The sequence below is a fragment of the Aedes albopictus genome, chromosome 1, assembly GCF_035046485.1.
Source record: "Aedes albopictus strain Foshan chromosome 1, AalbF5, whole genome shotgun sequence".
NCBI classification, from domain to species: Eukaryota; Metazoa; Arthropoda; class Insecta; order Diptera; family Culicidae; genus Aedes; species Aedes albopictus.
The window spans coordinates 22,180,269-22,205,768 of NC_085136.1; the positions used below are offsets into that span (position 1 = coordinate 22,180,269).

Genomic DNA, 25,500 nt, shown 5'->3' on the forward strand with positions numbered 1-25,500 from the left:
CACATGGCAAAGGTCCATGTGACGCTGTTGGAGGTACTCTCAAGCGAATGGCAAAACGAGCAAGTCTTGCTCGAGATTATAGAAACACAATCACAACTCCTCGAGAACTGTATGACTGGGCAGTTAAACAGTCAGCTATACATATAACAAAATTGAATTTCTGCTTTATTTCAAATGAACAATATGCAAAAATGACGGATGAACTTGAAGAACTATACACATACAGTCACGTAAAAACAATACGTGGTACACAAAAATTTCATTCATTTGTGCCAATTTCTGAAAATCAAATTGAAGCGAAGAGGTTTTCGAATTCAAAAGATAATCCAAAAAAGTTTACTTTGTTTCAGATAGACTAAAGATCTCAAAAAACGTTACAATAGAATGTATAAAAGAAGGATGTAAATATTGTAGAAAAGAAAATAATTGAATACACATATACACAGTTAGAAAAAATCACCGACTTTGGTAATGTTTTACCGAAATCTCAACCGTTAAGTTTGTTTTACAGGAAAAAATCGGTAAAGATAGCAACTTTTACCGAAATTCGTTAGAGTTTGACAGATAAACGATAACATTTTACCGAAATTTGTTGTTTTTTTACAAAATTTCGTTAAAAATCCATTACCGAACGCTCAGCGGTTGAGATTTCGGTAAAAATTACCGAACGCGATTAGCTGTGTACATATGTACATATTTCATCAATACACAAGCGTTTTCATTGATATAAAACCCTAAAAGCAAATTTGTCTTGAGCCCTTTCCAATGTCAAGCACGTTTTCAATGTCAAGCACGTTAAGATATTAAAAAAGTAGTTGAGCCCATTAAGTTTTAATGGATTGTCATTAGGATTCTGGATACATTACTGTACGAGTTAATGCACAACACGCAAAAAAAAAATAAAATGAAAGTTTTTTTTAGAAATTTTTTTTTCCTTAAAAGTGCCCATCTTGTGATGTATGGAGGAAAGTTAGGCAACTATATTGTCTTTCTTGGGAAAAAAAAATCAAAACATAAAAAAGTGGGCTTTTTCTGTTAAATTGACTTTTAATTTTGAAAAGATATTTTTTAGCGTGTAAAACATTTTTTTATATTTTTTAAATATGTTTTCTTGAAAGCTTGGACAATTCCCTAAAAGTCCCCCATACATCACTTTTTTGTACAACTTATCATATTCGAGTTATATTTTTTGTGAAAAAACGGCTAATGCGCAACACGCTAAAAAAACTACCATGAAAAAGTTTTTGTTAGAAAAACTTTTTTTCCTTAAAAGTGCCCATCTTGTGATGTATGGGGGAAAGTTAGGCAACAATATTGACTTTCTTGGGAAAAAAATTTCAAAACATAAAAAAGTGGGCATTTTCTGTAAATTGACTTTTAATTTTAAAAATATATTTTTTAGCGTGTAAAAATGTATTTAAAATTTTTAAAATATTTTTTCATGAAAGCTTGGACAATTCTCTAAATGTCACCCATACATCACTTTTTTGTACATCTTATCATATTCGAGTTATTTTTTGTGAAAAAAAAAACGGTTAAAGAACTTTGACTCTTTTTAAATGTTAGTCTAGGTTAATTTTGAAAAAACAAAATACGCAAAGTTGCTTAAAAAGGTAAAGTCTTGAAACCTACAAAATTTCATAACATTCTGAGGGGGTGCTGCCAACCCCGAAGACGAGTTGGTGCGAAATTCGTCATTAACGAGATTTTTAGCCCTTGGCTAGTTCATCTCGGGGCCCACGCTTCACTTCCCTTCTGAAGGAACAACTCACATTTTGCGAGTTTGTCGGGAGTGGGACCCTATCCCAGTTCCTCGGCGTGATAGTCAAGTGTTCTAACCATCACACCAGGTCCGCTCCACATCTTCTGCTAGCATCACGGCATTATAGACGAGTTAGCAACTTTTCATTCAATTCTACAGCTTTATGGACATATACACATGTTTTACATTAAAGTACATATGTCTGAGCACAAACATATTAATCCGAACGGATTGAAAATGTCTTAACTTGTTCTTGTTTCTACTTGCAGGTTGTTGATATGTATTATGAAAACTTTTTTTCTGAAAGATATCAGAGATAGCAGTTAGTACTACCCCACAAAAAAGTTCGGACTTGCTCATTGAAATTTATCTCATTCAATGGTGGCGAATATACCCATTAGATTTACTCTCTATGAGCTTACATATTATTTGAAACCTTCTACATGGAGTTGCGGCCCTTGTTTGTGAAATATGTAGTTCAGCAAGAACTACAACTTTTCATAAAGGGCAAACGTGGCAGCGCTACTACCGATGACGCAGAAAAAAAATGCTCGTTGCAGTTGTGTTCTAGATGCTACAAGAAGATGATCAAAGGCAAGCAGCTTGTTTGCACTAAAGCTGAAGTACATTGAAACTTGTTGAACATCATTCAGACTTCTCATAAAGTTGGTGAGGTTGCTGAATATTTGCGGGTGAAACCCAGAGATCAGCCTGATCAGATGAAGCTCTCAAATATTCATGAACTACCATCCAGATGGAAACCGGCGTCAACGAGTGACCAGAACAGTAAACCGATTTTGTTCACCGATGATTTGTTTTTGATAACAAAAAGTGCCCATAAAGCCACAGCTGCAAAGGCGTGAGTACCCAGCACAACCATGCTGAGGATGACGGGTTCTATTGCCGGTCAGTCCAGGACCTTTTCGTGAAGGAAATGTCCTCGACTTAAATGAGCATGCATTATTTTCGTGCAAGTCACACGCTATACACATGCAAAATAGTAATTGACAAAAGAAGTTTTTAGTTAAAAACTGTGAAAGTGCTTGTAGGAGAAAAAATGAGAAAATTTCAAACAAATCAAACAATTTCATTTATTTTTATTACATCTACTACAGTGCTCATAGAACAAGTTAAGAAGCATGATTTGTCCCTGTAAGGACGTTTCGCCAAGAAAAAGAAGAAGAAGACGAAAGAAAACATGTGTCTTGAGTACCAGACGCGCATTGAAGTTGAGAAGCTGTTTGAGGAGAATATATGACGAAGTCACACCCCGAAATTTCAAGAGCACAAATCTGAAGAACCAAATGACGGTATATGCTGTAAAGGTGGTCGATTGGTAACCTGCTGGTGCCAGTCAAATACGAGACCCTAAAGACGTATACGCATCTGTCATAGGATGCAAACACATTATTGGAATCTAGATTGGAATTCAAAGGAACAGCATATAACCCGATTTTATACTCACTGTTCTAGTACTTTCACCACACTGTCCATAAACACAAAACTGTCATCTGCTGGATTTCCCATTCACATGGGACTATTGTGCTTTTATGTGAAGAATAATAAACATGATATAAAAAATATATCGTCGGAAAATCATACTTGCAATGGATAAACAGTGTTTTGTCATAAATGTGTTCTTCGAAAAAAAATGAAAAAATATCATATTTTTTCAAAAAAAAAAATGTTCTAGACCCGCCGATAGAACTTTCTCCTTTAAGTCTCAAATGAAAGGGGGGACCCTTAGCTTTCGTTTGGTGGGTGTCTTGGCGATACCGATTTTTTTTAATTAATGTTGTCCACCAGACACACCGTGTGAAACTTCAACAACATAGTTCCCCAAAGTTTTGCTCAAGCAGCATCAAACTTGTAACATGATGCGGTATTTTGATAAGAGGATTTCGGGTGATACAAGAAAACTCGAGGTTTTTAGCACAGAGCAAACTAAAGGCGACCGATCAGCAAGCGGTTCAGACCTAGACTACCTATATAACTTTTCTGTTAGCGGTTTCTTAAACGAAACAGACCGACCCGGTGGAACCAACGACACGTTATAGGAACTCGAAACGGGGTAGTGTGATTTGCGGTTGGTAAGATGCGCTAAGCGAACTGGTCAGGTTGATGGTTCAGATTAGACTGATGTCTCCTTTATTAGTTTGCTCTCTCGAGCCCTTTGGCCCAACCGATCAGAGCATCGGCTATCTACCCGAAATCTACCGACTCGAATGTCGGTTTACATCGAACGCATGGAATGCGCAGGTATATATCAATAACGAATGATCGTTCGGAGAATCGTTTTTGTTTTTATCTTGATCCTCGCTAGTATGTTCGTTACAAACTAGGCTAGGAATCATAATACCCATGAGTTTGCACCGTTTCAATGCAGAAACAGAGAGTTTAGCATCTCACCATACAAAAAAAAACAAACTCATTACTACAAATCTCGTATTCACTTATTCCTTCTGGGAATCCCGGAGAAAGTACTTCTGAAGACATTCCAAATTAATAGAAATCTCGTAAGGAATCACAAAAATAATTTCTGGAGGATTTCTGATACTTCAAAGAGGAAACTTCAGGAATCCTGGAAAGATCCCTCGAAAAATATTAATTCAATTGCTCATATAAAATCGCGTTGGAGATTTACAGAGTCTCTTCGGAATTTCTCCGGAATTTCAAAAGAAACTCCTTGAATAACCCCAGAAAACCTTGTGGAAATCCTTGAAGGACGGAGTGAATTCCAGAAGGAACTTTTGGAGAAATACTGGTATAAATCCCAGTTGAAATTCCCAGAAAGAGGAATTTTTAAAGGAAATCTTGGATAAATCCCTGAAACAACTCCTGGTCGTTTTTGGCAAATTTTGGAGGAATTCTAGAAGTAACTCCTGGAGGTAATTGTAAAAAAAAACTCCTGAGGGAATCGTTGAAGAAGCTTCTGCAGGAATCCAAGAAATACTCCAAGAAACTCCTATAAGGAAATCCTATAAGGAACTTCTTGACGAATCCTAGAAGAAAATTCTTAAAGGAACATCAGAAGAAATTGCTGGAGTAATTTCAGTAGGAACATCTGGTCCCTCGAAGGAAGCTCTGGAGAAATTTAAGAAAAAAAAAACTTTTAATCAATCTCTGAAGGCTCTCCTGGATGAATTTCAAAAAGAGCTCCTGAATGAATCTCTGAAAAAATACTCTAGGAGGAAACCAAGGGGAATGACATATCCTATTCTAATAGGAAAATCCGCATTTATCCATTCCTAACCGTCGCTAACCGCTGCTAACTGAGACGCAGGCGTAGTTAGACGCGGTTAACAACGGTTAGCAACGAATAAATGCGGATTTTTCCGGTTAGCAAAGGAAATGTAATTTTCCCTGGAGGAACCTGTTGGAAAATCAGAAGGAACATCTGAAGGAATGCCTGATTAAATTTATGGAGGATTATCACTCTGCAGCAGACGAATTTGCTAGAATATTTTTAACTAACTGAAGTTCACCCAGAAGCCCATGACTGTATATTTAAAAATTTTAAGCTTTGCAAGGATTTCGCGACGATCGTGTAAATGTGCAATCTTTGACAGCACAATGTTCACACATCCAACAACAAAGCAAACCGATTAGTCCGGAATAAAACAATCAGTATTCGAATAAACTCACAGTTCAAGCCAAACATTTCAATAGGTCCTATCTGCATTTGAGAGGCTCTCTTTGTTCGCTTTCTCTTTCAATTAGGCCGTTACAAATATTTATTTCACTTTTTGTCCCACCACTCTTTGGCTGGTCGAGGGGGGGGGGGGATAAAAATAATAAAGCATTTAATCTGAAAAATATTTAAAACTCATCGGATTTGTTAAAGAATTTTTATCAAGACTCGATATTTTGATAAATATTTTTTATCTGCCCCCTCAAAATGCCATTTTGAGCCAAACATTTTTGAAGGGGGGGTAGGGGAGACAAAAAGTCAAAAATAAATTTGCCTTATTGCAATGTAATGGTAGGGATGCATTTTGAAGGGAAACTTAGAGAAATCTTTAGTTGAGTTATTGCATTCTAAAAAAATTTTCGAGATTTTATGAAACATTCTAGTAAATGTTGGATAAATCTTCAAATAATGCCCAAAGCAATGTCATGTGGTGTCCATGAATGTAATCTTGAAGAATTTTCTAGAAATTTTAAGAAGAATTCTTACAAAACTGATTCTTGAAACAGCAAATTTAATAAAATAATAATGCATGGAAGAGTTTTCCCGAAATAATTCATGTAGCGTTCAAGTATATGGGGCGCTAAAATTTCGAAACCTTGAGTAATCAGCTCTGATTTTACCATGCCAGCACTGTTTTTCACTTGAGGCGCTGAATTTCGTTAAGGACTACTTGTATTACTAACCTTTGGGTATAATTTGTAAAAAAAAATACCCGGATTGTTCACGTTTCGGAAATGCTCAAGGTATGAGTTGCTATGGGAATTGCGAACTTCCCCTTCGACTTTCTCCGTTCGTAGATTTTATTAGATACGGTGTTTGGTAAATTTAGGCTTGAAATAAGCTAAAAATCAATTAGGTCTAAGCTCAGTGTACCAGTTATGGCTATAGTACCTCAAATTCGGCATAGTTGATTTTCAACCTTTAACTATGCAAATCAACAAGAAAAAATATGTGAACAAAAGATCACGTTCCTAAAAGATGATTGCACTCATTCAATCTTCACATTTTGCTCAAATTATGATAGAAATAAATAATTTTCCTTAAAATTTCGGCTTCCTTGCACCCTATTTCGCCATAGTGTACCAGTTATGGCAAATCCCATAAGGAATACATGTAAATAGTGCGAAGTGGAACCTAAATTAAAAAATATGTCCATAACTGGTACACGGTACCTATCATTGGCGCACGCCGTAATAAATAGTAAAAGTGGGTTTGGCTCAGATTTTATATTTTTCCTGTAAAGTATGAAAACAAATCTATCATTTGACATATCGACGAAATTCGTCGGTCTTCTTCTTATTTTTGTAGAAGTTGTTTTCCTTAGGTAGTGCGATAACTGGTACAGGCACCCTGAATAGTTTTCTCGAAATACAAAACAATTTCAACAACTTTTTAAGAAAATAAAAAGAAAATCGGGTTAAGTACGGTTCCTTTGAATTCCACTAAGAAATTGCATCCTTTGACAGATACGTATTTCGACCTCAACTGTAAGGTCGTCTTCAGTGTCTTGTACAGTTGAGGTCGAAATACGTATCTGTCAAAGGATGCAAATTCTTAGTGGAATTCAAAGGAACCGTACTTAATCCTATTTTCTTTTTATTTACAGATATTCCCCTAACAAGCCCAGGTTAATCATCATCAACTTTTTAAGTTAAGATGGAATTATGTTTCAACAACTGTCTAATTGATCTTGATAGCTTTGAACTACCCTAAATAAGTTTCATTCAAAAAGCGTAGCAGCAAATTTTATTTTGCAAAAAAAAAACAAGTTGCTACAATGTTTTTAATTTATCATTCCAACTTCCTAAGTAACATTTTCAAGAAAGTTTTCAAGATATTTGAATAGATACCAGAATGAAAATAGTTTGGTTTTATAACGATTCTCAGAACCTCCTCAAAACTTATTGGATTCCCAATGGTTACTTGGATTATTTGTGCTCACGTTCTTTTGTAAACGGCACCAAGCGTTTCTGTGACTCACAATAAAAATGTAGCAAAAGATTTTAGCACGAAATCTACAGACTCAATACGCAACGGGCCGTACACAAATTACGTCACGCTTTTAGGGGGGAGGGGGTCTTGCAGAGCGTGACGACCCATACAAAAAATATTGAGGTCCCATACATAAAGTGTGACTGGGGGGGGGGGGGGGGGGGGTTTTGAAAAAGGTCGATTTTTGCGTGACATAATTTGTGTATCACCCCTAATTCGACCTCTACATAACGTTTTTCGGAAATCACGTTCTCACAAGATTTTCCGCGACTCCAACCATGTTTTCTCTAAGGTTTCACCAAGGTATGACAAGCTTTGCCATCCGAAGGATAGGATGACCAATTGGATAGGAAAACAATTGGTTATAATCATCTAAACACATCTTTTTATTAGAAACACAAAGTGTATTTATAATTTTTGTAACAGTCTCAGGTGGTCTTTAAAGGATCGTATTAGAATGAGGAGCTTTTATTGTAAGTTAGTTTAAGAATTTCTCATGGTTTATTTTTGCTTTTTTTTTTTTTCAAAAATCATTTCCAAGATTCATCTTTTGCTAACTCATTCCAAAGTAATCTCAAAATGTTTCACGCTCAAAAGGACTTGGCTGATTTTCACAAGAATTCTGCCAAAAACTCTAGTGGATTACTATTAGGAGTACCTCGATCAACCTTTCACTATTTTCTCTAGCAGTTTTTCTAGAAATTTCATCGAGAATGCCGGGTTTTCTTATAAACAATTCACTGAAAAAAAAAGTCCTTGTCGTAGTCTTAAATAGCACTGTAGGTAGATTGCTGGTGGAATCTCTAAAGTCTAGAGTAGTTTAGTCATAATTCTTTGAAAGATTGTTGCATAGATTTCGCCAGGAATTCTTTAGATTTCTGTAGCCGTAGCCTCCTTTTTGTTTCAGGAAATTTAAAAAATTTCGAGAACTTTTCCAGAGATCTCCTCAGGAACTTCACTATAAATGTTTAAGATTTTTGGGGAAAATCTTTAAAGGAAACTCCTGATGAAGTTTGTTCGTAAAGTAATGTAACATATTTGAGAGACTTTTTAGTTTTGAGGAGTCTTTTAGAATCGTTATAAAACCAAAAGTTTTTCATTTTAGTTTTATGATGGTTCTAAAGATCTATTCGAAGGTGTTGGACATAAAAATGTTGCTTGTGCAATAATTGTAATTCTTTCTTGACTAAGCAATACACATTTTACAGATATTCCCTCCAAGGTTTTAAGAGATTCCTTTAGAACAATAACTAGAAGTTTTATCTAGAATATTTAAAAAAAAAACATAAAAAAACAGAGATCGCTGTGAGATCTTTCTAGAAATTTACATTTCGTTATTCGAAGGATATCCTAAAGAACTCGTCAGGCTTTCTAAAAGAGAAACAGAAGGTAAAACAAACACTGATTGAATTTGGTAGGACATTGTGGAGGAATTTTCATGAGTTTTTGTGTATCGCCCAGAAAATCTAAGTGAGTTGTTATGTTCACACCAAAATTTTTGAAATGCTTCCAGCACGCCAAAAATCAGCAAAAGAATTTCAGCACAACTTTGCTGATCAACTGTCAAAATTGCTGAATGGTTCAGCAAGTTGAAAAATAATTGCTGATACTCAGTAATTTGTATTGCTGAATGCAATCAGCACGCCAAAAATCAGCAAAGTTTGCTGATTACCAGCAAAAATATTTTGCAGTGTAGGAATCATAAGATGCATTCTATGGAAAAAAAACCCCAAAGAAACTGTCTGATGAATCTGTGTCCAAAAGACTCTAAGAGGGAAACACCTGCAGGAATGTTGTCCGATTATCCATAAGAAATCTATGGTAGACGTCCCAGAGGAACCACTGCAAGTGTTCTTCTTTTTATCTTTGAGAAAAAAAATGTTGGAAATTCCGGGGGAAAACCACATCCGGTAATCCATGAGGAAGTTTTTGGATTTTTATGAATGAATTTTACAAAATTTTCTACAGGACACAAGTTTGAAATTTCTTCGCAGTTATCCGAGAATCTTCAATAAAAATACTCCTTGGTTTAGTTAAGGGTTTCGCTGAGGTATTTTTCCGAGGAATCATCTAGGGATGAGAAGTAGTCTGCACATTTTCATGGTATTTGTTGTATTTACTGCAATAAAGTAAAAAAAAATGGACAATGGGTTAGGTAGGAAGTAGGACCTAACATTTCGGAAAAAAACTAGAAAGGCACAGTGTGACAATTTAAGAAAAAAAATTTGCGAAAATGTTTAAGTTGATCAATATATTCGAGCCGCTGGTGACGGATATGTTCGTAGCTTGGAGGAACAGAAGCGCCCGTGTAGCGGTTAGGGAATCTTTGGTTCGATTCCCACCGATGCACGTGGATCTTATTTCGCAATTTAAATTTCTTTTTTTGTATCGAATAAATGATTTTGTTGTGTAGGTACATGAATGTCAAAGTGGTTCAAACAAGTTTTTATTTATTTTGCTGCACAATTTCAAACGTATTCTATACAGCTAATGTTAAATTTAGAAATCCATATGCATTCAACGATTATCGTTACTTTTATCGCGCACATTACGACCTATCGTCTCGGCTGATTGCTCAATGGGGTTTTCTCAAGGGTTTTCTCCACAATTTTATCGGTGACCTGTTATCATAGCTATTATTACTCTGGCCGGAGCCGCACCCAACATGGACCGCCGATTGAAACCAATCTAGTAATGGTTAAAAGAAAAAGCACTGTAAATCAGCTCAAAAACCTCATCAAAGAAAAAAAGCATGGTCCCCCTACATGGAGGAGGGAGGATGCTATCTACCCTCGTATTGCATGCAAACGGTTATGATGATGATAGAATAAACTTTTCCATCAATCATAAGCCGGTTCATGTTGGTGGTGCTGGGAAAAACCCAGAACGGAATATACGTTCGTGCGAAAGCTTTTTCCTGGCCAAAACCGGGGGTGGTTGATCGACAGTAGAACTAGCGCTATTAGCCTCTTGGCAGTTTTGATCTTGATAGTATCTAGTAATTGGTAATTAACCTCAATGATAGCGGTGGCTCCTACTTGGATTTTCGCGTGGTAGTTTCATTTGATAATTTGTGGTAAATTGGGCCACTTTGATTGTGATGTTTTGTTCGAGTGTATGTAAGTTTCCGTGCACGAAATCCATGGGTTACTTAGATGAATTTTCCAAGGTATTTACCGAATCGCAAAGCAAGATTCAGTAAGTGGTATTGAAATGGGTTTCCCGGTAATCCGTTATCCGTATTTATATAGGGCAAACGTCCCAATTTTCAACAATAGTGTCCCTTGAATTGGAAATAAATGTAAATATAAAATTTTTAAGTATTCAAGCATCAGTCTTTAAAACAGATCAAAATGAAGCATATTATCAACAGCCATCGATTGCTCCAATCTTGAAATCCGTGGACTCTACATTAGGGTCAATTGCCTTATATGTTTCGCAGACATTATGCAAATTTCAAAGCGCATCACAGTGTGTGTATGTAACGACGCCCAGTCTGTTCTTATGTACGGCCGGCGGCTCAAAGCAGGCGTATGCCGGCCATTATTCCTAGTACAAGTACATGTCCGGCGGAAAATTTATGTGTCTGATTCGGACGGAGTTCTTTGCCGGCAGCCGGTCAGCAAACCAGTCAGTCGTGGCCAAGACCGCGGCCATTGGCGTTACTATACTGTCCGTCCGCAAACCAGGAAGGTCGCTCCGTCCGTAGCGAAGCGAAACAAACAAACCAAAGTGACATTCGCATTCGCACGTGTTTGACAGCGCAGCGACAACCGAACGATTCCGTGACGTTTGGTTCGTACAGTGACAGATTGATTGTAAACAGAGCAATTGTAAATGGCATTCCATCTAAGTCGGCTGCGGCAAAACGAGAACAGTCAGTGTCGGGTGAATGAAACCAAACGAGGACGGTCGATTTTGGCAGTGCGATAAAAGTTTTGATGCACTGTAAGAAAAAAGCCCAGTGATTTCGTGGGAATACTTAACAAGAAGGTGTTTGATTTTTCTTGCAGTGCATTGAGCAGAACAGTGAAAATAAGACGCGTGACAAACATTTTCCAACAGATTGCGTGAAGTGGTAGCAGTAACAACAGTAGCAGAGAATTGAGGTGAGAACTTTAGTGGCAAAAAAGAAAAACATTCCACCCCCTCCGTTCGGAAGAAGGACAAACCAGCAAGTGACGATAATTTATGCACCAAAGTGTCTCCATAAAAATGTAACAAGTTGGGGCAAACTCGCACGTGTATATAAAGTAGTGGAACTAGCGTGCTAGGTGTTTCTTTGTCCTGTCGTAGAAACTCCAGCAAACTGTGTACAGTGTGTTCTACCGAAGGAACAGTTTTACTCAGTGTATTAATTTGTTAATAAGTTTAAAGTGCCCGCTGTTACAAGGTAAGTGCATTGATCCACATTTCTTATGATTAGCCAACTTGTATCCAGAACCCGACCATTCCCTGTCTCTCATCCAGCCGTTTGTGTGTGTGTGCTCATCTATTTCAGACGCTGTGTGGCAAGAAATGTTTTCTGTAAATATTTTCATCCTACTGTATCCATCATAGTTCACCTGTAAGATTTATCAAAACAATTCTCCGCCTGCTATGATCTGTGAAGCGCTACATAAACAAAATAAAAAAAATCGTCGGAGAATGTTTTGAATCAAGTCCTACAAATTGTACAAACATTAAAAACGTCAAATCGCACCAACTGTCAACACCCTCCTACACTGTACTAAAATGTAAAACGCAAAACAAAACAATCCGAAACTTCCCACAACCAACATTAGCGCCATCACAAACTGTCGACCAGCAGCGGACGGCCGAAATTCCTGTACAGCAAAATTCACCCGCACTGAAATTGGCATCTTCATTCTAGTTGTGAATATTGGAAAATGCACCACCACCATCAACAACAACAACAACAGAAACCACCGTACCCGTTCCAGTGCCATCAGCAGCACCAAAATCCCGGAACCGGTGGTAGAATGTGCTCACGAAAAGTGGTAAATAGTTGTGATAGTTGAAAATTCCTTAAATGCTCCTAAATACAGGCAATTTTGTCGCTGTCCGTTGTCCCCCGCCTGCTCTTCCTTCGTGCAGATGTTTGTGGCTATGAGAAATTGACTTCCCTTTCTTTCTCAGTGTCTGTATTGTTGATCTACCTACTTGTACTTTTTTCCCATTTGCTAGTTGCTACTGCATGTCGCGATGGTCACCGCCATCGCCGCCGGTAGATGCGATGCTGACCGTAGAACTAGAGTAGAACGATTTTACTCGGTGTAGAGACTGCATAAATGCAGTATTTCTATGTAAGTACTGCGCTGCATGATTTGAATGGTTTTAGTGTGCTGTTTTGTTCCAGTGTATCTAGTGCTGCTGCTGTTGTAGCGTCATTGCTTCGCTATTGCCCATTGCACGGTGACGTCATCAAGAAATCGCTCTCTTTCTCTCCTACGGGAAATTAGAAAACAACAGGACCAACACCTGTCAAATTTGACAGGTACTGGTCCTGTTGTTTTCAAACTCTCTGAAGGAGCAAAAGAGATAGAATTTCGCCGTGAGATGGTCTATAATGCTCATAAAAGCTTCTCATCGAATAATCATTACTTATTTAACTAATTTTGTATCATAGCCAGCACCATTTTACCCGAAATTTTACCACAGATAAACAGACGTAACATCTAGAACAATTTTCGTGAACATCCATCGCCCAGTTCACACTATCATCACCTGGTGTTTCACGAAATACTGAGTTGTGCAATATCGGCAACAGAAGGCGCTAGTATGAAACGTGAAACGCAAGCAAAAATGATGCGCGTTCCTTTGGTTGTGAAAGTCGCAACTATGAATATTTATAATGATCGTTAAATGCGTGGTCGATGGAAATTTCGCCAGTGTTACGTGTGTTTATCTGTGATTTTGCCAAGAATAATTGAAATTCTGTCTCCGTTTCATACAAACATCAAACGTCGCCGATGGCAGTGCCTCCTGTTGAGTTAGGGTGTAAATAAGTGTAAACATGTGTTGGTGTTATTATGAAGCTTACCATTTTCATGAATAGTTCCACTTTCATCCGTGCGGTGCGCTGCTAAGAGTGTCTCGCGATTTTCAACAGTGCTGCTAGTATTCTGGATTAATTGGTTTTCGATTGTTGTTAAAAATGAAACATTTTTTTGCCCTTCTTTTCATGAATATTGGTAAATATGCACTTAAATCATGACTTAAATTAAACGTTTCATGGTGTTGTGCTGATCAATTTCACCCAAATTATAGATTTTTTTTTTCATTCAACAATTTTGAACTGTTGTAGGTCTACATATAAAAAATCCACAACCGATTTACAATCTGAAATGGTGAGGATACGAGCTCCAAGAGTTGCTTCAACCTTTTGAATATTCTTCCGGATGTTTTCCCGCTGATTCTTTTGGAAGATCCTTAGAGAATTCTCTCAAAAGTTTTCCGGGAATTCTTCCATAAGCTCATCCGGAATTTCTCTACATAGTTTATTAGAGAATTCATCTGATATATCTTCAACATAACCTCTGAGAATTCTTCCAGAAATACCTCCGGATATTGTGCCCTATACCTGGATCAGGAGTTTTCTAGGAATATGCTCAATAATCCTTCCAGGAGGTTCATCGAAGGTTACGCAAGGAGTTCTTTCGGGATTCTTCAAGGTTTCCAGGGAAACTCTTCCATAGCTTTACAAATTTTAAAATTACCAAAATCTCCTAAGAGTTTTTGCCAGGAGTTTCTCAGAAAATATTTCCAGAAGTCTTTCCAGGAGTTATTAGGATAACTTCCTTCGTGCATTATTGTGAAATTCTAATTAGAATTCCCGAAGAAACTCCTAGAAAAATTTTAAGAAAAAGTCCCTTATATTATTATTTCCTTAATATTTTTTTCAGAAATTTTTCTGTAGATTTTTCGGCGAATTTTTCACGGCTCTTTCTTAAAATTCTTCTAAAAGTTTCTTCAGGAATCGTTTCCAACAGGCACTTAAAGAACACTTCCAGGAGTTCATTCAAGAAATCTTTAAGAAATTCCTCTGGAAATAACTAAGAATTCCTCCATAAATTCCTCCGGAAATTCCAGGAATTCTTGTCGGGATTATTCCAGGATTTTTTTTTTGAGTACCTCTTTACGAATTATTTAAAGAGTTCTTCCCGAAGGTTACTCCAAAAACTCCTTGTGAAAACTCTCCAGGAGTTTCTTCTGGGGATTTTTACAAAATTTCCATCCGGGAGTTTTCCAAGAGTTTCTTCGGTTATTTCAAGCATTCCTTCCGGGTATCTTGCAGGATTTACCCAAGAGATTCTTCCAGGTTTCCTCCAGGAATTCCTTCCGGGGCTCTTCCAAAAAATCCTTCCAGCATTGCTCCAGGAAATTCTTTAGGTATTCCCAGTATAACTGGAAAAATTTTCGGAAGAATTCCTGAAGGAATGTTCGCAAGAACTCCCAAGAAAATATCCGGAGAACCTTGCGAAGGAATATTCTCAAGAACTCCTTAAGGAGTTCCTGTAGAAAGTTGTAAAGACGTTCATGGAGAGGCTGGAAGTTCTTGAAAGAGCTCCTGAAAGTATTTTCGGAGGCACTCCTGTAAGAACTCCCGGCAGAACTTCTAAAAAAGCTGCAGTAGAAATTTTTGAAGGAAGTTTAGGAGAAAATTTCAACAACAACAACAAGGAACTCCAGTAAAGGCTCCTGAAAGAATTTCCGGAAAAGCATCTGAAGGAAATTCCTGGATGGACTCCAGAAGGAAACTTTATCGTCACAACCGCTGAAGGTGGAAAACCTTTCGACTTCGTTTTAACCCTTTGGAGCCGGAGCTGCGCTGGTGTGGAACACGATTGTTATGCTCGGTTTCATCGCCGGGGTCATATTGACCCCTTCGGCTCCAAAGGGTTAAAACAGTTTTATTGCTACTCTTAAAACGGTTTGCAAAACCTCTCCGAATTTAGCCAGAAGATGTTCTTGAAGTTATCAAAAGGTTTTGATGTATAAATCAGATTTAGTGGAAGCCGGTTTCGAAAATCTCTTAGAGAGTACAATAAAACTTAAAATGTTACTTCCCAAGTAACATTTTTTAGTCAAATATACTAGAAGAGGTTCTTAGAACCATCATAAAACTAGAATAAAGAGTATAAGGTTTTATGACGATTCTCAAAACCTCTACAAGTCTAATTGATCATCAAACTGTTATGGCACAGACAAACAGACGTAACACTCTGACATTTTCCATCGTACACCGTTTTAACGGGCTATTTAATAATTTTATAGTTGGCCAACTGCCCACCCGTGACGCTCGCATCGTTTTTGTTCGAGTTTGACGTTTGCTCACTACCGCCACCTAGTTGATGGTCGGCCAAACTCAATCCTTTTAGTATTGGGCGAATAGGTTTCCGGGACTATGATTTGAATCGAAAAATGTTCGAAGTGTTATGTCTGTTTGTCTGTGGTTATGGGTTGGGGCGTGATTGGCTGGATCCAGTCATTTTTTACACTTCCCATGAAATAAGAATTCCCTTAAAATTCATTTTCTGAGAGAAATTAAAACATTTGTACCGGAAGTTGGGAACCTAAATGTTGAACGCATGCTTAAGCTTCACAGCTTACCTTAATGTTGACCGATTCTCGCTACGGATACACAGGTAGTTGACATTTTAATGTATCTATTACACATACGTCTGATTGTCTTCCCCTGAAATGCCCCAGTAACTCTTCTGAAAGTGCTTGAAACCCTCTGGAACCTCTTTAATCCTTTTGAAACTCCCTGAGATCCCATAAAACGCCTCGTAACATCCTTGAAACTCCTTGAAAACCCATGGAACATTCCTGAAACTGCTGGAACGCTACTGAAACCCCCTGTAATGGTTCTGAAGTGCCCTGGAATACCCCTGAAACCTCTGGAGTGCTCCTGAAGCTATGAAACACCATGGAGTACTCCTGAAACCCATTGGAAGCCCCTGAAGAGCACTGTAAAACCCCTTGAAAACCCCTGGAACGTTCCTGAGACAATTGGATCACCCTTGCAATCCCTTGAAACAACCTGGGACGCCTCTGAAGCACCTTGATGCACCTGGGACGCCCTGGCAAGCCCCCTTGAAACCTCCTGTAACGCCCCTGAACACCTCTGAAACGCATGGAAAGCCCTTAAAGCGCACCTTGAGATCTCCTGGAACGCCCCTGAAACCTCTTGAAAACTCTTGGAACTCTGGAAAACGTCTCTGAAACCCTTTAAAACATCCCAGAAACTCCCTGGAACGCCCTTGGAAGTCATGGCAACCATAGCTATTAGAGGCTCGACTGTAGGGTTTCATTTTTTTCTTAGAAATGGTTACGCAGTCTTTTAACGATTAAACGAAGTTGAGCAGTTAATAAACATCGTTTCACTGTTAAAAGACTGAGTAGCCGTTTCTAAGAGAAAGGAAACCATAGCTTTGATAGTTTGGATGAAACTGGATGGAACGTCCCTAAAACGTTCTGGAATACCCTTGAAATCACTTGGAACACCCCTGTAACACCCTATGGATCACTCCTGTGACGCCCCTGAATCCACTTAAAAGCTCCTGAAGCGCCTCTCGGATGTCCTGGGATGCCGCTGAAACCCCTTGAAACCCCCTGGGACGCCCCTGACATCCATGAAACACTCCTGAAATTCCTTGAAAACCATTGAAACCCCTTGTAACGTCCTTGAAACTCAATGAAATGCCCCTGAAGTGCTGTTTGCAGTTCGGAAGGAATTTTTCGGCCTATCTTGATGCATGGGAAATTCCTTGCCTTGAAACCCCAAGTAACAATCCCATTGCTGATTGGTTTTGTTGGACTTTTATTAGGGTTTTATTACAGCAATAACCAAAACTCACAGTTTTATGACTACTTTTATGAAAACCATTGATGAAATGTTTAATAGTGTGATTGAAGATATCCATAAAGCCAGATTTTTATTTATCATCATAACCTCGAATATGGAAAATTTTTCAACTAGGTTTTAAAACAGTTTTATTGCTACTCTTAATACGGTTTGCAAAACCTGAAAGAGTGGTCCACTTAGCCAGAAGATGCTCTTAAAGAGGTATTTACTACAATCAAGAGGTTTTGATGTATGAACCAGTTTTATTGCAAGTTTTATAATATTGGCCATGAAGATCTCTTATAGAGCAGAACAAAACTTAAAATGTTACTTGGGCTGGTACTACCCTAAAACGTACTGAGACACTTCTTAAATTCCATAGAGCGCTCCTGAGACTCCATGAGAACCCCTTGAAAATCAAAATAAACAGTTCTACAACATAGTAGAACATTTTGATTTACACGCGTGCCGCTGTCCGATCACTTTTGCACATTTTGAACGCCTTGCCAAGCCCAAACGTGTGAACGAAAACATTTTGTACCTTGTATACGTAAAATTCAGCATATTAGTAGTTCCGTGTCAAAAATTGAACTCAATCCATCAACACAAACCAAAGTTACAGCATCCCAAACTTGGCCATTTTGTATGAAAATCGGCGTTTGTCCGATCAATTATGCACTACAGTGTATTGTCATTGGATTTGCAAGCGTAAACAATCTGGAACGTCGGAATTTCTTCTGAATCCACCTGAAACGCTCAAGAAATACTTTAAATCTCTTGGAAGCTCACCTGAGAAAAGTGATTCATAGTGTATTTTCCATAACTGTAGGCCCCCTTAATCCCCCTCAAAACCTTCTGTATACGTTATAACGTACCTGACACCCTTCTAAACCCTACATAAATGTCCCTATAACAACTCTGAAATGTACTTGAAATCTTCTAAAACTTACTGAAATACCACCGAAAACCCCCTGAAGCCTCTTTGGACCCCGAGTAATGCCTTTGAGACCCACCGAAACCTTGAAAACGTCCCGTAACGCCTCCGAAACATCTTGAAAAGCCTTTGAAACTTCTTGAATTGCTACCGAATACCCACTGAAATCTCCTCGGAACCCCTATAACGCACCTGTGACTATCCCAAATCCCTGAAAACACCCCTGTAAAGCTTCCGGAACTTCCTGAAAATCCTCTGAAAATTTTCTGAAATGCCACCGCGAAAACCCCTCAAATCTCTTCGGACCCCTTGTAACGCACCTGTGATCTCCTGTAACACCCGAAAACGCTCCTATAATGCCTTCAAAACTTTCTGAAAATCCTTTAAAAAAATCTGAAATGTCTACCTGTCTACCAAAACCCTTTAAAAACCCCTCGAACCCTATGTAACACCCCTGGGACCCTTCAAAACCTCCGAAAGCGCTCGTGTAACGCCTCCTCTCCGGAACCTTCTGAAAATTCGTTGAATCTTCCTGAAATGCCACCAGAAACCCCATGAAATCCCCTGGGAACCCCTGTAATGCTGCTGCGACCATTTTTTTATCTGTTTTAACGAGATTTTTAGCCCTAGGCTAGTTAATCTCGGGACCCACGATTTAGTTCCCTTCCGAAGGAAGAACCCACATTTTGTGAGTTTGTCAGGAGTGGGATTCGTTCCCAGGTCCTCGGCATGATAGTCAAGTGTTCTAACCATCCCACCAGGTCCGCTCTACTATTTGAGGTTCCCTAAAAGCTTTCTTGAGCATATATCATGGAATCTCTTCATGCATAACATATATGTTTGACCTCCTGAAATCTCCTGGAAGGTCACATGAGAGCAGTGATCCAAATTGTATTTTCAAAAACTGTAGGCCCCCTTAATCCTTCTCAAAACCCTTTGTAGCATCCCTAAGACCCTTCTGAACCCCCTGAAATGTTCTTGAAATCCTCTAAATCTATCTGAAATACCACTGAAAACCCCCTCAAGCCTCCTTGGACCTCAAATAACGCACTTGAGACCCGCCGTAATTCCTGAAAACGTCCCATAACGCCTCCGGAACCTCTTGAAAATCCTTTGAAATTTCTTGAAATGCCACCGAATACCCGCTGAAATTCCCTCGGAATCACGTGCGACCCTCCGAAAGCCCTGATAACATCCCTGTAAAGCTTCCGAAACCTCCTGAAAATCCTCTGAAAGTTTCTAAAATTCCATCGGAAACCCCCCGAAACCAGGGACCCCATGTAACGCATCTCAGAGCTCCTGAAACCACCGTAAAGGCTCCTATAACGCTTTCGAAACTCCCTGAAAATCCTCTAAAAGTTCCTGAAATGCCTACAAAAACCCTCTGAAATCCCCTCGAGCTTCATGTAACGCACTTGAGACCCTTAATACCATCTAAAAGCGCTCGTGTCATGCCTCCACTCCGAAACCTCCTGAAATTCCGTTGATACTTTCTGAAATGCACCAAAAACCCCCTGAAATCCCCTCGCATCTGCTGTAACGCACCTGCAACCATCCGAAATCCCCAAAAATTACCCTGCAACGCCTCCGGAACCTCCTGAAAATCCTCTGAAACTTCCTGAAATGCCACGAAAACCCTTTTAAACCTCCTTGGACCCCATATAACGCACCTGAATCCCTCTGAAACCTCCAAAACCGGTTTTGTAACGCCTTCTGAATCTCCTGAACTTCTTCTGCAGCTTCCTGAAATGCCACCGGAAATCCGCTGAAGCTCCCTGATACCGGCGAGCACGATTTGAAAACTGTGAACTGTTGAAATGTCACTGTGACATACATACTTCAAGTACCGTAAACCGGGGTCAAATTGATCTCCGGGTCGAAATTGATCAGACGTTTTTCAGTTAGATTAAGCATACTTTACATTGCTTCCTTCCAAGTATCGTGATGTAGGAATCCTATACTGAACGATAAATGTGAGAAAACCATTTAAAACACACCTTATGTAACGGAAAAACGTCTGATCAATTTTGACCCGGAGATCAATTTGACCCCGGTTTACGGTACTGTGACTCTTTAATGTGACATATGTGTTGCTTGCCTAGGTGGCCACATTCCTGAATCACCCGATCATCTTGTTCTTTATGAGTTATGAAACAATAGTATTGAAGGCTTTTTCGAGTATTTTTGATCCCATTGGACACCTTCCTTCTGGGATATTTCCAGGGATTCCTTCAGATATCTCGTCAGGGGTTCCTGCAGAACTTAAGTTCTTCTTCAAGAAGTTCATTTAGGATTTATCCTAGAGATTCTTTTAGATATCCTTCAGTATTTCCTTTTGGTATCCTGGTATATCTTCTGGGAGATTTTCAGCCATTCTTTCTGGGATTCCTCTTGAAGGTTCTATCGGGATTTCTTTACGAGTTCTGTCTGGGATTTTTTTTCTGAAATTCCTCAGATTTTCTCCTGTAATTTCTTGGAAGTTTCTTTCCAAATCTGCCTGGGGCTGCCATTAGAGTTACACCTGCGATTTCTCAAGGAAATTGTTTTAAATTCCCCCAGTGGTTTCCTCTAGCATTTCCCCTAGATTTCTTTTCTGGGAATATTCTGGAATTTCATATTTCCTCGAATAGTCTTTCTGCGAATCTTTGAGGAGTTCTTCCTGAGATCGCTCCTAATCTTTCTTCTGGTAATTCTCTTAAAGTTCCTTCTAATACAATGATGCAATTGCCCTTCACTGGAATTTTTCCATACTGGAAAAACTTGTAATTAGAAGGGACGAAGTGTTGCTAATTGACAAATTGAGATATGAAATTTGTGAAAAAAATCGTGTTCTGGTCATCAGATAATGATTCTGCGGAATAGAAAACCAAACTCTGAAGCCACACCGTGAACACTTATTTTTCATAAACCTCTCTCTCTTTCAGCTTAGATGCCAATCCACAACACAGAATCATTGCCAGTTCTGTGGCTTAGTTGCTTAAAGCGCCAGTCTAGCGATTACGGAGTCATGGGTTCGAATCCTACCAGAACGCGATTTTTCACTGATTTCATCCCTCAATTTGCCAATTAGCAACATTTCGTGCCTTCTAATTACAAGTTTTCCAGTTTTCTTCTGGTGCTTTCTTTCAAAAAATCTTCTAGGATTGACCCTGAAACTTTTCTATTTTTTTTTAGGAATTAATTCTGCGAATCCTTCAGCAGATCTGTCTCAGATTTCTCAACGATTTTTACTGGCTTTATCGAGGTATTTCTCCTACTGTTCTGTCTGATTTTTTTACAGTTCGTACAGCATTTTTTTCTAGCTTTTCCTTCAAAGTTTTTTTTTTCTGTGAACTTTCAGAAATTCGTTTTGAAATTCCTTCAGAAATTTTCTTGGTATTTCTTCAAATTAGCCATCTGAGCATCCTCGAAGAGTACTAGCGGGGATTGCTCCTTGACTTTCTTCTGGAAAATTTCTGGGATTCTTCTGGTATTTCTCTTGGAAATCTTTCTAGGGTTTGTTAGGAATTTCTTCCGAGTTTCCTCAGCGATCCCTTCAGCAGATACGCCTATGATTCCTAAAGAATTTTATTTTACTGGGATCTCTCCTGGACAAGGTATTCCTCCTGCAATTCTTTCTGAGATTTTTTAAAAATTCGGCCTGAGATTTCTCTAGAAATTTGTCTAGGTATGTCTCCAAATTGCCTTCTGACAACCTTCATGGAGTTCTTTCCGGGGTTCCTCCTGGACTTTCTTCTAGCATTTCTTCTAAAGATCCTTCTAGATTTTATATTTTAGAATTGCTGGGATTCGTCCAGATATTTTTCTGAGATTTATCTCTAGAAGATCCTTCTCAGCTTCCTTACGAAATTTCTATCTCAAGTACAAAAAAAAACATGGTAACTTTAGGGATGTTCTGGATTGTCCAAACAACTTCCAGTGTACTTTAAAATCATCAATCATTGTTTGTCATCTATACATTCGTGTAATTATTCCTTGTTTTTTCGTTTCTACCACTCGTTCTAGACTAGCTTTATCACAGCACATATTATGCAGATTGATACAGGAAATATCCGAGAACTAAGAAACCATATCTCGAATGCGGCAAAAGAAAAAGGTTTAATAATTACATGCTACACAACCAACTTGGAAATTTCCACTACAAATCGGCGGCAAAAAGTAATCCAAGGTAGCGTCTACCACGTGCCCAGTTATCGGCAGCACAGCTCTGACTCATTCTGACCCATTCTTCCAATATGAGGGCCACATTCTCCTCGAACTCTGAGTGTGAAGGTGTGCATATGTCAAAATTCTTTGGAGAAGAGGAAAAAAAACTTCCGTTGCTTCGAACGAGAAAAACTAATTAACATCCATTAGTGGAAAAATTAAATTCAAATTTAAATTATTGCCTTACTGTTGATGGCCGAAGGCAAGGTGACGGTGCGGTGGCACTCCGGAAGGCTCTCGAAAGGACAAGTTGAAAAAAAAAAAGAACGAAATGGAACGGACACACTAAACTGGCGCGGCATTTTACTGGCCGTTTGGATGGTGGTATTACTTTCATGGTGGACTGGTATTTTCTGACAACATTGCGGTTGAGAAAATTTTCGATAAGCGAGTTTTTCATTTGGAACGAACAAACTTCAACTAGAGATTATTGCTTGCAAGATTGTCTGCAAGTTGGACACGAAATTGCTGTTGACAACTAGATGGCGTTAGTTTGGGAACAAAAATTTCAAAGAATTATCATTATTCTGCTTCCAAAAAACGAGGGTTATGAATGGTTTTAACATTTCTCAACGATAGTGTGATTGGTTGGTAATACATATTACTGCAATAACCATTTGACTTATCGAGGTGCACTCAGCATTTTAAACTAAAACAGAAGCTTCTACCTTCACTACACAGAATTTCAACTTTTCCGGTAGATTACAAAGCTTTCCGAAGTGGCCTTTGCCATGAAACATTCACCCGAATCCTACATTGTAGTAGCCTTCTCGATACACTGCAGCAGAAATTTACAGCTGGGATTGGCCCTACTACACGTGAGTTATGGTTATGGGGCAATTTGGCAATTTCCCTCATATTCATCGGCGGTCGTCTCTTTGGTTTAGTCTTTTACTGATCGTGCCGTGCTCATTTGGATGCAAGTGCTTTGTCATAAGCTCCTTTGATTCAAGCTCTCCGAGCTTATCTTGATTTCGTTACGAAATTGTGGATTCATGGCCAGTGTTGGAATTCGAATTCAATCTAAGTAGTAGTCGTTGGAGAACAAAGTAACTCCTGCAATAATTGGTTTATGTTCTTTCCCATCAGTGGCCTACTGAGGTTTGGATGTGTCCATAACTCCAAAGTAGTCCAGCATAATCTCTAAAGTGAAACCGAGCGAGAAAAACGTAATTGACAATTTTGTTGTGTTGTGTTTCACGGTATGCCATTTTGAAAGTGTTGCCAAAATATCGATTTCTTACTGGTCATGACTAACCATCTTGGAGTTTCCCAAAAGATTGGCAAATTTCTACTTTGAAAACGTCACCCTCTCATTTACAAAGGCTCCATGTCACTGGGTCAACTGTTATTACCCAGTAACCAGTAACGGTATGGTTGGTCGATTGGAGAAATATTTAAATTAGGGCCACTGCCACCACCAACTCTCACGCAATTGGTCACACGGATACGCCGACGACAACGACGGTCGACTTAGCCGTCAGATGTTGGAGTTTTGGAAAAAAGGACCGTCACGCTTTTATGGTACGGCAGCAAATGCCGTTGATAATATTATGCAAATTGGGTAGTTTTGCAGTAGGTAAGGTCTACCAAGCTTCACAGTAATTGGGATTTGGCTGAGTATTTACCGGTGCTTTCTTGCGGTATGACATATTGAGCTGTTACACTTTGGGTAGAGAGTTGTTTATTCTTTAGTCTAATATCCTTTGGCGCTTGTCCTTAATCATTATTTCTTAGTTTTTGTTACATAGTCTGAAGTTTTTAGTTATCCAGCTCCGATTGAGCTTTTTTACTGTCACTAGCCTACATATGATATGTCAAATAAACGTTGAGAAAGAATTTTTAAATTATTTTTTTCTTATTGAAAAAAAATACATTTTTTCATATAATTTTGGAAATTTTGCTAAAAATTAAGGAGATCGTCCCCAAAACTCGCCAATATCTTGAAATTCATCAATCTGACGCAAAACCTGTATTCAGATGATCGAATGGTATAATATTTAGCTTTTAATTTATGGGAAAAGATTTAAAATTCGTTGAACAAAACGCAAGATATTTGAATTTTATTAAATTCCATATTTTAAAAAGTTGTAAAACTCGATATTAAGCTAAAATTCAAAAACTGTTCTACTTTAAATTTTTTGAAGCACGGTTTCGAAATCAGTGCTAAATTATGCTTCAAAAATTATGGTCGTTGACTGAAGTTCACGACTTTCGTTTTATTTTGTAAACTTGTGTTATTAATTCTATAATCCCTAGTCCTTAGAAATTTGCTCATAGTAGTCCAGTACTTAGTCTAGTCATTAGTTTTGTCATCAGTCCTAGGTAATTCATATTCCTTGTTATTTAATCCTTGGTCCATGAAGACTAGTAGTAGTGCATGGGCCTTATACCACTCGGGGGGTACCAGGGGATATCAGGAGAGTACTGGAAGTCTTAGTGGTGTTTCAAATGACCTTAGGGGGTTTCAGGGGGTATCAGAAGGTCTCAGGGGCATTTAAAGGGGTCTCAGGGGGTTTCAGAGGTTTTAGCTTTTTACAAAGGGATTCCAGGAGAAGTTTCAGGGGGCACCAGAAGGACTCAGGGGTGCTGCAGGGGGTCTGAGGGGTGTCAAAGCCGTATCAGGAGATCTCTGGGTTTTGCGGGGGGGGGGGGGGGGGGTCCTTGGGGAGTTTTAGAGTGTTTCAGGGGATTTGTAAAGAGCTCTGAAGCGTTTTAGGAGGCCCAAGTTGGTATCAGGAAGTACTGCAGGCCTCAGGGAGGTTTTAGGGGGTTTCAGAGGAGTTGCAGGGGTCCTTAACGGTACTTTAAGGGGTCTCAGGGACGTTCAAGGGGGTTTCACAAAACGCTCACAGAGGGTGTCTCAGGAACGTTTCAGGACATCCAAGGGGATATCAGGGGAGTACTGGAGGTCTCAGTGGTGTTTCCGAGGGTCCCAGGGGGTTTCGGCGGGTTTAAGTTTTTTGTTCTGTGCATTTTAACCTAAGCTAATTCTACAGTTGGGCGCTTGAGGTGGTCCAAGGGGCGCTTCAGGGGATTTCAGAGGGTATCAGGAGGTCAAAGGC

The 25,500-nt window shown here is 38.9% G+C and overlaps 1 protein-coding gene across 6 annotated transcripts in view; it reads left to right on the forward strand.

Moving 5' to 3' along the window:
- LOC109403484 (echinoderm microtubule-associated protein-like CG42247) overlaps window positions 1-25,500 on the forward strand; it is a 226,217-nt gene that overhangs the window by 19,585 nt on the left and 181,132 nt on the right. For 3 of the 6 annotated variants that reach the window (XM_062844203.1, XM_062844205.1, XM_062844204.1), the window contains exon 1: window positions 11,891-12,751. The exons of 1 other annotated variant lie outside the window; for it this stretch is intronic. In XM_062844203.1, coding sequence (XP_062700187.1) covers window positions 12,737-12,751 — 15 coding nt within the window. In that variant the 5' untranslated portion in view covers window positions 11,891-12,736. Of the gene's footprint in view, window positions 1-11,889; window positions 12,752-25,500 lie in introns of those variants that run through there. 2 more of the 6 variants (XM_062844206.1, XM_062844207.1) reach the window with 1 other exon arrangement.